General features: G+C 37.3%; 1 protein-coding gene across 2 annotated transcripts in view; it reads left to right on the top strand.

The window, feature by feature from the left end:
* LOC107604789 (pentatricopeptide repeat-containing protein At3g22150, chloroplastic) overlaps window positions 13,155-13,614 on the top strand; it is a 4,966-nt gene continuing 4,506 nt past the window's right edge. The window contains exon 1 of one of the 2 annotated variants that reach the window (XM_016306480.2): window positions 13,155-13,612. In XM_016306480.2, coding sequence (XP_016161966.1) covers window positions 13,272-13,612 — 341 coding nt within the window. In that variant the 5' untranslated portion in view covers window positions 13,155-13,271. The other variant, XM_016306479.2, reaches the window with a different exon arrangement.

Genomic DNA, 13,614 nt, shown 5'->3' with positions numbered 1-13,614 from the left:
GGGTTAAAAATTTATAATTTACAATTTAAAAATTTATAGATAAAAATTTAACTTAGAAAATTAATTGGAGCGCGAAAATATAATTATTTATGGAAAAACGTGTACTGACATTATATTTAACTGTACAGACTTAAGTCTGTAACACTTATCTTTAAAATTTTGCCCTAGGTGGGTCAATAGGCGGAAGAATGAAAACGCCCCTCATTAAAAGTCACTAAAGTGACTCACCCTCCCGTTTCAACACACTTAGCCAAAGAGGGGACAGAGAGCTCGAGAGTGAGAGTGAAGATGGGGGAGAAATTCCAAAATCTAAAAACACTATTCATCTCCTAAAACACTATCCCCACAAGCCAGAGCTCCGATCAACGATCTGTTTGCAGCTACGCGTTCGTCTCAGATTTTATATAACTTTTGCAGTGAGTAATCACGAGAACCTTACTCCATTACTCAATTTTCATCCATTTTCGCGTTTTTGGTATGTGTTGGTTGAAATTGATAATTTGGTGCTTTAGGGGAAGCTCAATCTCAAATTCTAGCGAGGTTTTGATCCAAGATCATATAGAATAGGGTAAGGAATATTTTTCCTTTATTTCTCTCTAGTTTATGCGAAAAGCTGGTATAAACAATTGAGAATTTGATGTAATTAGATTAAATGGAGTAGTTTGAATGCTTGGCTTGATTTGGTGCGAATTTAAGTGCTTGGCTTGCTTGGTGAGGAGTTCGTAGAGATTCAAATTGGCCGGAGAAAAGGTTCAAGAGGTTGGAACCACCGTCAATTAAGGTACGGATTTTGGTTTCAAGTAAACACCATAAAATGTTATGTGAAAACCTAAGTTAGATGCCTTAGTGTGAATTTTTATGTTGGGTAATTGTTATATGTGGAGTGGATTTGTGGCTGGAGGCCTTGATTGAGTAAATTGTATGTTTTGGTTTGTGTTGAGGTTGAATTATTATCAATGAAGTAGAAAATTGAATTGTTGATTGATGGTTGAATGAAAATTGGATCGGAGACCATAATTGGATGAGTTGTATCCCTTGATAAGTTTAGCGGAATTGATTTGAGTCATGTAAACTATGGATATACATTGATTGTATTGTGGTATAATGGTTGAGCTTGAAATTGTTGTAAGTGATACATAAAACTGAATTTGGATGATTAATTGTTAACATAAGTTTGAATAAAGAAAAAATGATATGGTTTTGAAAATGGTTAAATGAAGGTTTGGATGATCAATTATTGATTTTGATTTTAATAAAAAATGACATTATTTTGGTAATGGAGATTTATGTTTGGTGAAAGTTTGTTGTTAGATGTGTTGTAGAGTGAAATGGATAGATATGGTTTGAGTTGAGTGTTGAAATGAGCATTTTGTATTGGTTTGGAAAGAAAAGAATATGAGAAATGGAAATTTTGGTTATGCAGAAAATTAGTGTAAACTGAAAATTTTGGCCAATTTCAATGGGGCATAACTTGGCGCTTGGAGTTTGGAATTGGATGAAATTTATGTTGAATTAAAATTGGAAATTTCTACTTTAAGATTGTCGAAGAATGGAGGGAAAACAATTTTTGTACTAAAAGTTATGAGTTTTTAAAGTTCGGACGTCACTGTTGAAAATTCTGCAGAATTGCAGAATTTTATAATGTGTGCGTGTGCACATAGCTGATTTTTGAAAAATACTATTTTTGTACTATTAAACTTTTCTGGTAAACTTGTAACCCCCTGTATCCTCTGTATGAACTCTAGAAATCATCTTTTTGACCTTAATATCATTAGGGATGGAATTAATGAATTTAAATTGGGGGTACTCCTCTATAAAACATGTAAAATAAGATGTATTAGATGTTATGGGAATAGTGGTTTGTCCTGCCCACGGTGAGGACGGTGACTTAGTCCCGCTCACGAAATGATAAAGTTGATTATTTAATAAAAGAATGGGGTTATGATGAGTTATATCTCCCAAAATTGGTTGGAATTGTGAATTAATTGTAAATGTGATATTGATTACTTGCTTGACCAAGGACGGTGGTATCGTCCCGCTTGCTCAGTATGCGGTTATTATGTGGGGATGGTGGCTTTGTCCCATCCACAGTGAGGATGTTGGCTTAATCCAGCTCATGGAATGATGAGATTGATTATTTAATAAAGGAATGGGGTTATGATTGGTTAAGATTATGATTATGATGAATTTGATGATGATAGTGAGTTTTGGTTGATAATGATTATTGATTGGCAAGGTCGTGGGTTTAGTCCCGCTTGCGTTACTAACATTGTGGGAATGGTGGTTCATCCTGCCCACGGTGAGGACAGTAGTTTTATTCCGCTCACGAATAGGCAAGTTGAAGATGAATGATTCCCTCTTTTGTTGCGGTGTGGATGTGAGGAAGGTGGAAAGACACTCTTTTCCATATTATTCTCTCATATTTCTATTGGTTGTAAGGTGAAAATATACACTCCTTCGAATATGGAAAGGCACACTCCTTCGTAATTCTTCTAGGAGAAGGTAGAAAGGCACTCTCCTTCGATAATATTCCTCCTGGGGATGCGCAACTAAGAGACAATGTCTGGGTTAGCTACTGGCCGGATGTGTCGAGTCTGGCACTTTAACTGACACGTGAGCTCACGGACAGTATGACAGACATGCATCATACTGCATTTGTTTGTCATTGTTTGAGTGTGCATAATTGTTTTGGTTTGCCTAACTGATTATCCTACTTAACTGTTAGTTGTACTACTTATTCTAATTGTGCTTAATTGTGATTACTTTGTATTCACTTTGTGTTTGTGATTAATCCTATTGAACTGAATATGTGATTGAAAGATCTTATGACTGAGGAAAGATGATGATGTATTGGAAATGATTAAGACTAGAGGTAGTCACCGAGCTGAGATTTAGCGGATTAACCATGTTGGGATTAGTTTTAAAATCCTAGGCTTGAACTTCTGTGAAATTGGAATTAAGATTGTTTAGAGGGTTCATATTTCTTTATGTAGTCTTTATTTGGAACTATTACCCTAATGGGAACCTTCGAGTTCTCACTCGTCGTGGATTTTCTATTTTTCAGATATAAGACGTGACGTACTGGTGCACGAAATCGTGATTGTTCGTTCCCCATCAACGGCGCCAAAAACTCAGCACACACGTTTGCAATCTTAAATTCTTTTTCACAATTTCAATACAACTAACCAACAAGTGCACTGGGTCGTCCAAGTAATAAACCTTACGTGAGTAAGGGTCGATCCCACGGAGATTATCGGCTTGAAGCAAGCTATGGTCACCTTGTAAATCTCAGTCAGGCGGATTCAAATGGTTATAGAGTTTTAATAATTAAAAAGATAAATAAACATAAAAAAAAGATAGAGATACTTATGTAATTCATTGGTGAGAATTTCAGATAAGCGTATGGAGATGCGTTGTTCATTCTGAATCTCTGCTTTCCTACTGCCTTCATCCAATCCTTCATACTCCTTTCTATGGCAAGCTGTATGTTGGGTGTCACCGTTGTCAATGGCTACTTCCCATCCTCTCAATGAAAATGGTCCTCTACGGTTTTCCGCATGGCTAATCAGCTGTTGGTTCTCGATCGTGTAGGAATAGGATTTACTATCATTTTGCGTCTATCACTACGCCCTACAGTCGCGAAATTGAAGCTCGTCACAGTCATCCCATCCCAGATCCTACTCGGAATACCACAGACAAGGTTTAGACTTTTCGGATCTCAAGAATGCTGCCAATTGATTCTAGCTTATACCACGAAGACTCTGATCTCACGGAAAGGAAGACTCTGTTGTCAGGAGAGGCAACCATGCGTCGTGGACCAGGAATCCAAGAGATACACACTCTAGCTTATTTTCATGTAGAACGGAAATGGTTGTCAATCACGCGTTCATAAGTGAGAATGGTAATGAGTGTCACATAATCATCACATTTATCATGTTCTTGTGTGCGAATGAATATCTTAGAATAAGAATAATAATGAATTGAATAGAAGAACAATGATACTTTGCATTAATACTCAAGGAACAGCAGAGCTCCACACCTTAATCTATGGTGTGTAGAAACTCCACCGTTGAAAATACATAAGAACAAGGTCTAGGCATGGCCGAATGGCCAGCCTCCCCAAATGGCATATGAATTCGAAAAAATAGGGAAAAAGACCCCTAGTACAATAGTAAAAAGTTCTATTTATACTAAACTATAGTTACTAGGGTTACAGAATTAAGTAATTGCAGAAATTCACTTCCGGGCCCACTTGGTGTGTGCTTGGGCTGAGCATTGAAGCTTTCACGTGTAGAGGTCTTCCTTGGAGTTAAACGCCAGGTTGCAGCCTATTTCTGGCGTTTAACTCTGGTTTGTAACCTGTTTCTGGCGTTTAATTTTAGAATAGGGCAGGAAGTTGGCGTTTGAACGCCTGTTTGCATCGTCAAAACTCGGACAAAGTATGAACTATTATATATTGCTGGAAAGCCCTGGATGTCTACTTTCCAACGCAATTGAGAGCGCGCCAATTGGGTATCTGTAGCTCTAGAAAATCCACTTCGAGTGCAGGGAGGTCAGAATCCAACAGCATCTGTAGTCCTTTTTCAGCCTCTGAATAAGATTTTTGCTCAGGTCCCTCAATTTCAGCCAGAAAATACCTGAAATCATAGAAAAACCCACAAACTCATAGTAAAGTCCAGAAATGTGAATTTTACCTAGTTCAGTATGTTGATTCTTGAACACAGCTACTTTATGAGTCTTGGACATGGCCCTAAGCACTTTGTTTTCCAGTATTACCACCGGATACATAAATGCCACAGACACATAACTGGGTGAACCTTTTCAGATTGTGACTCAACTTTGCTAAAGTCCCTAATTAGAGGTGTCCAGAGTTCTTAAGCACACTCCTTTTTTTGCTTTGGATCTCAACTTTAACCGCTCAGTCTCAAGCTTTTCACTTGACACCTTCACGCCACAAGTACATGGTTAGGGACAGTTTGGTTTAGCCGCTTAGGCCAGGATATTATTCCTTTGGGCCCTCCTATCCATTGATGCTCAAAGTCTTGGATCCTTTTTACCCTTGCCTTTTGGTTTAAAGGGTTACTGGCTTTTTGCTCTTGCCTTTTGGTTTAAAGAGCTCTTGGCTTTTTCTGTTTGCTTTTTCTTTTTCTTTTTTCTTTTTTTTCTGCCATTTTTTTTCTTTCTTTTTTTTTTCGCAAGCCTTGTTTTTTTCACTGCTTTTTCTTACTTCAAGAATTAATTTTATGATTTTTCAGATCATCAATAACATTTCTCCTTAGAAGGTTTGCTCGTCCTCGAGCAAAAGAAGAGAAGAGGGAGTAGAAGAAGAAGAAAATAGATGAGATGGAGAGGTGTGAGTGGTTCGGCCAAGGGGGCTTGTAGGTGGTTATGATGTGTGAAAAGGAAGGAGTGATGGTTTGAATTTGAGTGGGTGGGTGTAGGTGGGTTGTATGATGGTTTTGGAGGAGTAATGGAGGTGATTGGTGGAGGTTATTTTGGGGAAGATTGTTATGGAAAAGTGTGAGGAGGAAAGAAGAAGAGAAGTGGGGGTAGGTGGGGATCCTGTGGGGTCCACAGATCCTGAGGGGTCAAGGACTTATCATCCCTGCTCCATTTAGGGGTGTAAACGCCCTTAGAGTGCAATCCTGGTGTTTAACGCCAGATTGCTGCTTGTTTCTGGCGTTTAACGCTAGCTTGATGCTTCTTTCTGGCATTAAACGCCAGTCTGATGCTTCTTACTGGCATTTAAACGCCAGTAAGCTCTTCCTCCAGGGTGAGCTATTTTTAATGCTGTTTTTCATTCTGTTTTTGATTTTTCAGTTGTTTTTGTGACTTCACATGATCATCAACTTACAAAAAACATAAAATAACCATAGAAAATAAATAGATATAATTAAATAACATTGGGTTGCCTCCCAATAAGTGCTTCTTTAACGTCAATAGCTTGACAGTGAGCTCTCATGGAGCCTCACAGATAATCAGAGCATGGTTGGGGCCTCTCAACACCAAACTTAGAGTTTGGCTGTGGCCTCCCAACACCAAATTTAGAGTTTGAATGTGGGGGTTTTATTTGACTCTGGATTGAGAGAAGCTTTTCATGCTTCCTCTTCATGGTTATAGAAGGAGAACCTTGAGTCTTGAATACAAGGTAGTCCTCATTCAACTGAAGGACCAACTCTCCTCTGTCCAGAGGACGTCCCATGAGGCTTTTTTCATTGGGACTCACGTCCTCCTCACTCTCTCCAGGTTCGGTCATGTTGGTCATGGTTATGGCCTTGCACTCTCTCTTGGGATTTTCTTCTGTATTGCTTGGGAGAGTACTGGGAGGAGTTTCAGTAATCTTCTTACTCAGTTGACCCACATGTGCTTCCAAATTTCTAATGGAGGACCTTGTTTCATTCATGAAGCTTAGTGTGGTCTGAGATAGATCAGAGACCATGGCTGCTAGGTCAGAATGGCTCTGTTCAGAATTCTCTGTCTGTTGCTGAGAAGATGATGAAAAAGGCTTGCTATTGCTAAACCTATTTCTTCCACCATTATTGTTGAAGCCTTGTTGAGACTTCTGTTGGTCCTTCCATGAGAAATTCGAATGATTTCTCCATGAAGGATTATATGTGTTTCCATAGGGTTCTCCCTTGTAATTCACCTCTGCCATTGCAGGGTTCTCAGGATCATAAGCTTCTTCTTCAGAAGATGCTTCTTTAGTACTGTTGGATGTAACTTGCAATCCATTCAGACTCTGAGAAATCATATTGACTTGCTGAGTCAATATTTTGTTCTGAGCCAATATGTCATTCAGAGTATCAATTTCAAGAACTCCCTTCTTCTGAGGCGTCCCATTGTTCACAGGACTCCTCTCAGAGGTGTACATGAACTGGTTATTTGTAACCATTTCAATGAGTTCCTGAGCTCCTGTACGGGTTTTCAGATGAAGAGATCATCCTGCAGAATGGTCCAATGACATTTTTGACAACTTAGACAGATCATCATAGAATATACATATGATGTTCCATTCTGGAAGCATGTCAGTAGGACACCTTTTGATCAAATGCTTATATCTTTCCCAAGCTTCATAGAGGGACTCACCTTCCTTCTGTCTGAAGGTTTGGATTTCCACTCTAAGCTTGCTCATCTTTTGAGGTGGAAAGAATTTGGCCAGGAAAGCACTGATTAGCTTTTCCCAAGAGTTCAGGCTTTCCTTAGGTTGTGAATCCAACCATGTTCTAGCTCTGTCTCTTACAGCAAAAGGGAAAAGCATAAGCATGTAGACCTCAAGATCAACTCCATTGGTCTTGACAGTGTCACAAATTTGCAAGAATTCAGCTAAGAACTGATGAGGATCTTCCAAAGGAAGTCCATGAAACTTGCAATTGTGCTGCATCAGAGAAACTAATTGAGGCTTAAGCTCAAAGTTGTTTTCTCCAATGGCAGGAATTGAGATGCTTCTTCCAAAAAAGTTAGAAGAGGGTGCAATAAAGTCACCAAGCATCTTCCTTGCATCTCCATCATTGTTATTGGGTTCGGCCATGTCTCCTTCTTTTTCGAAAATTTCTGTCAGGTCCTCTCCAGAGAGTTGTGCTTTAGCTTTTCTTAGTTTCCTCTTAAGAGTCATTTCAGATTCAGGATCAGCTTCAATAAGAATGTCTTTATCTCTGTTCCTGCTCATATGAAAAAGAAGAGAACAGAAAAGAAGAGAAATCCTCTATGTCACAGTATAGAGATTCCCTTATGTGAGTAGAAGAAGAGAAGAATAGAAGAATGAGAGGAGAAAGAGATGAGAGGGGGAAGAATTCGAAAATTAAATAAAAAAATAAAAAAATATTTTCGTTTTTATTTTAAATATTAGTTATAATTCGAAATTTAAAAAGAGAAACAAAATAAAATTAAATTAACATTTAAAACAATTAGTTAATTAAAAGGAATTTTGAAAAAGTGGGGAAGAGTTTTCGAAAATTAGAGAGAAAATTAGTTAGGTGGTTTTGAAAAAGATATGATTGAAATAGAAAACTTTTAAAATCAAACAAAAAAGTCAAGTAGTTAATTGAAAAAGATTTGAAAATCAAATTTGAAAAGATAAGAAGTTAGAAAAGATTTTGAAATTAAGTTTTGAAAAAGATGTGATTGAAATTTATTTTGAAAAAGAATTGAAAAAGAGATTTAAAAAGATTTGATTTTTGAAATTAAAGTTGATTACTTGCCTAACAAGAAATTAAAAGATATGATTTTAAAATTTTAAAGATTGAACCTTTCTTAATAGGCAAGTAACAACTTGAAATTTTTGAATAAAAATATTAATAGTTAGTATTAATTTCGAAAATATGAGATAAAAATAAGAAAAATATTTTTGAAAATCAATTTGAAATTTTCGAAAATATGAAAGAAAAAATGAAAAAGATTTGATTTTCGAAAAAGATTTGAAAAGATAGAATTTTTAAATTAAAAATTTGACTTGACTCATAAAAAACAACTAGATTTTTAAAACTTTTTGACTAAATAAAATCAAATTTTCGAAATTTATGAGAAGAATAAGGGAAAGATATTTTTTTTATTTTTGAATTTTTAATGAGGAGAGAGAAAAACATCTAAATGACACATGACATAAAATTTATGAATCAAAACAAGGAAAATATGCAAGAACACCTTGAATGTCAAGATGAACACCAAGAACACTTTGAAGATCATGATGAACATCAAGAACATAATTTTGAAAATTTTTAAGAAAAGAAAAACATGCAAGACACCAAGCTTAGAAATTTTCAAACTATAGACACTAACAAATTGAAAATACATATGAAAAACAAGAAAAGACTCAAAACATGAAAATGCAAAGATCAAATAAAGAAGATCATCAAGAACAACTTGAAGATCATGAAGAACATCATGCATGGGTTTTCGAAAATTTAAAGAAAAATTAAAAAGATGCAATTGACACCAAACTTAAAATTTGACACTAGACTCAAACAGGAAACACAAAATTTTTGGTTTTTATGATTTTATTAATTTTTTTTTGTTTTTTCGAAAATTATTTTGGGAAGAACGAAAAAGAAGAAATTTTTTTTGTATTTTTCAAAAATAAGAAATAAAAGAGCTTTAAAATAAAATAAAATTACCTAATTTGAGCAACAAGATGAACCGTCAGTTGTCCAAACTCGAACAATCCCCGGCAACAGCGCCAAAAACTTGGTGCACGAAATCGCGATTGTTTGTTCCCCATCAACGGCGCCAAAAACTCAAAACGCACGTTTGCAATCTTAAATTCTTTTTCACAATTTCGATACAACTAACCAGCAAGTGCACTGGGTCGTCCAAGTAATAAACCTTACGTGAGTAAGGGTTGATCCCACAGAGATTGTCGGCTTGAAGCAAGCTATGGTCACCTTGTAAATCTCAGTCAGGAAGATTCAAATGGTTATAGAGTTTTAATAATTAAAAAGATAAATAAACATAAAATAAAGATAGAGATACTTATGTAATTCATTGGTGAGAATTTCAGATAAGCTTATGAAGATGCATTGTTCATTCTGAATCTCTGCTTTCCTACTGCCTTCATCCAATCCATCATACTCCTTTCTATGGCAAGCTGTATGTTGGGTGTCACCGTTGTCAATCGCTACTTCCCATCCTCTCAGTAAAAATGGTCCTCTACGATTTCCTGCATGGCTAATCAGCTGTTGGTTCTCGATCGTGTAGGAATAGGATTTACTATCCTTTTGCGTCTGTCACTACGCCCTACAGTCGCGAGTTTGAAGCTCGTCACAGTCATCTCATCCCAGATCCTACTCGGAATACCACAGACAAGGTTTAGACTTTCTGAATCTCAAGAATGCTGCCAAATTCTAGCTTATACAACGAAGACTCTGATCTCACGGAATGGAAGGCTCTATTTTCAGGAGAGGCAACCATGCGTCGTGGACCAGGAATCCAAGAGATACACACTCTAGCTTGTTTTCATGTAGAATGGAAGTGGTTGTCAATCACGCGTTCATAAGTGAGAATGGTGATGAGTGTCACATAATCATCACATTCATCATGTTCTTGTGTGCGAATGAATATCTTAGAATAAGAATAATAATGAATTGAATAGAAGAACAATAGTACTTTGCATTAATTCTCGAGGAACAGCAGAGCTCCACACCTTAATCTATGATGTGTAGAAACTCCACTGTTGAAAATACATAAGAACAAGGTCTAGGCATGGCCGAATGGCCAGCCTCCCCAAATGGCATATGAATTTGAAAAAATAGGGAAAAAGACCCCTAGTACAATAGTAAAAAGTTCTATTTATACTAAACTAGTTACTAGGGTTACAGAATTAAGTAATTGATGCAGAAATTCACTTCCGGGCCCACTTGGTGTGTGCTTGGGCTGAGCATTGAAGCTTTCACATGTAGAGGTCTTCCTTGGAGTTAAACGCCAGGTTGCAGCCTGTTTCTGGCGTTTAACTCTGGTTTGTAACCTGTTTCTGGCGTTTAATTTCAGAATAGGGCAGAAAGTTGGCGTTTGAACGCCAGTTTGCATCGTCAAAACTCGGACAAAGTATGGACTATTATATATTGCTGGAAAGCCCTGGATGTCTACTTTCCAATGCAATTAAGAGTGCGCCAATTGGGTATCTGTAGCTCTAGAAAATCCACTTCGAGTGCAAAGAGGTTAGAATCCAATAGCATCTGCAGTCCTTTTTTAGCCTCTGAATCAGATTTTTGCTCAGGTCCCTCAATTTCAGCCAGAAAATACCTAAAATCATAGAAAAATACAAAAACTCATAGTAAAGTCCAGAAATGTGAATTTTAAATAAAAACTAATAAAAATATACTAAAAAGTAATTAAAACATGCTGAAAACTACTTAAAAATAATGCCAAAAAGCGTATAAATTATCCGCTCATCACAACACCAAACTTAAATTGTTGCTTGTCCCCAAGCAACTGAAAATCAAATAGGATAAAAAGAAGAGAATATACTATAAATTCCAAAATATCAATGAAACTTAGTTCCAATTAAATGAGCGGGACTAGTAGCTTTTTGCCTTTGAACAGTTTTAGCATCTCACTTTATCCTTTGAAGCTCAAAATGACTGCCATCTATAGGAACTCAAAATTTAGATAGTGTTATTGATTCTCCTAGTTCAGTATGTTGATTCTTGAACACAGCTATTTTATGAGTCTTGGCCGTGACCCTAAGCACTTTGTTTTCCAGTATTACCACCGGATACATAAATGCCACAGACACATAACTGGGTGAACCTTTTCAGATTGTGACTCAGCTTTGCTAAAGTCCCAAATTAGAGGTGTCCAGAGTTCTTAAGCACACTCCTTTTTTTGCTTTGGATCTCGACTTTAACCGCTCAGTCTCTAGCTTTTCACTTGACACCTTCACGCCACAAGCACATGGTTAGGGACAGCTTGGTTTAGCCACTTAGGCCAGGATTTTATTCCTTTGGACCCTCATATCCACTGATGCTCAAAGCCTTGGATCTTTTTTACCCTTGCCTTTTGGTTTAAAGGGTTAGTGGCTTTTTGCTCTTGCCTTTTGGTTTAAAGAGCACTTGACATTTTCTGCTTGCTTTTTCTTTTTCTTTCTTCTTTGTTTTTCCGCCATTTTTTTTCTTTCTTTTTTTTTTTCGCAAGCCTTGTTTTTTTCACTGCTTTTTCTTGCTTCAAGAATCAATTTTATGATTTTTCAGATCATCAATAACATTTCTCCACAAAAAGCAACGCTTTTACCACACCAAACTTAGAAGGTTTGCTCGTCCTCGAGCAAAAGAAGAGAAGAGGGAGTAGAAGAAGAAGAAAATAGATGAGATGGAGAGGTGTGAGTGGTTCGGCTAAGGGGACTTGTAGGTGGTTATGATGTGTGAAAAGGAAGGAGTGATGGTTTGAATTTGAGTGGGTGGGTGTAGGTGGGTTGTATGATGGTTTTGGAGGAGTAATGGAGGTGATTGGTGGAGGTTATTTTGGGGAAGAGTGTTATGGAAAGGTGTGAGGAGGAGAGAAGAAGAGAGGTAGGGGTAGGTGGGGATCCTGTGGGGTCCACAGATCCTGAGGGGTCAAGGACTTATCATCCCTGCAGCACATGACGCTTTGTCACGCGTACGCGTAAGTCACGTGTACGCGTCATTGGACTTTTCACTGGCCATGTGTAAGCATCAGCCACGCGTGTGCGTCATCTGTCGAATGCACCAGTCACGCGTACGCGTCGTCCATGCGTGCGCGTCGCTACCAGATTCTGAAATACTTAATTTCTTGTGTTCCTTCCACTTTTGCATACTTCTTTTCCATCCTCTAAGCCATTCTTGCCCTGGAAAACCTGAAAACACTTAACTCACATATCACGGCATCGAATGGTAATAAGAGAAGATTAAAATTAGCAAATTTAAGGCCAAAGAAGCATGTTTTCAATCATAGCACAGAGTTAGGAAGGAAAATGTAAAACATGCGAATTATATACATAAGTGTGAGAATCATGGATAAAATCCACTCAATTCAATACAAAATAAACCATAAAATAATGGTTTATCAATCATTGCGGGTTGAAAAAAATTAGGGGACAATGTACTTCAATCATTTTAAATGTATTATTATTATTATTGTTATTATTGTTATTATTATTATTATTATTATTATTATTATGGTTTCTGTTTTTATCTTACTTTCACCTTGAAAAAATAAGTTATTCACCAAAAACCAAGTATACACCTTTCCAATTTACATCCGCCAAAAACTAAAACACAAGCCCATGCTCAAAAACAACAATAACCAAAAAAATATAATCCAAATTAATAATTCCTTAATACTATAATATTATCAGACTTCACACGGTAATCAATCTGTAAAAATTTCTGCCATCTGCCATCGCTGCTTTGTCTCAGAACTTGTCTTCTCCTATAAAAACAACAACCACACGTGTTCTTCTTTTTTAATGCCAACTCCTTTCAGCAGATGCTGAAAAACTTTTGTTTTAGCACCATAGTCGAACCCATTATATAAATCCATTTTAGTGATAGTAAAATAATAGAGACTTGTTTTAATTTAGCTTTTGTATTATTTATATTTTGAGTTTTTTTTACTAATTTTAAAAAATAAAATTTAAAAATATTTTTTAATTTTTCCAACAAAGTTCACATAAAAATAAGAAGAGAACTTATTGGTCAAGGTCTCAAGGAACAAGGATGATTTTTTCACCCTATCATCAATGAATTTCAAGTCCAATCACCGGTTCACCTCTAATATCAAATCATATTCTCCGACACACTCTCACAGTCCCACTCTCAGCAATGCCTTCTTGTACAGCCATTAGCTCATCCCCTTCCCGCTCCTTCACCTTCTTCACCATCGCCTCTTCCTCCTCTGACTCACCCAGGCCCATCTCATACTCACCAATTCCCACACTCTCCGAAGATACACACCCTCCCAGGCCCAAGCCCAAGCCCATTCCGAAGCCCACAACTCCCACCATCCGCTCCCGCCTCAGCCAGCTGTGTCAGCAGGGCGACCCACACCTTGCGCGCCACCTCTTCGACTCCCTCCCCTTCCCCTCCACCGTCCTATGGAACACCATCATCATCGGCTTCGTCTGCAACAACCTGCCCCTCCACGCCCTCCACTTCTACGCGCGTA

Source organism: Arachis ipaensis, chromosome B06 (assembly GCF_000816755.2).
Source record: "Arachis ipaensis cultivar K30076 chromosome B06, Araip1.1, whole genome shotgun sequence".
NCBI lineage: Eukaryota > Viridiplantae > Streptophyta > Magnoliopsida > Fabales > Fabaceae > Arachis > Arachis ipaensis.
This window is presented reverse-complemented; position numbering and strand designations above follow the sequence as displayed.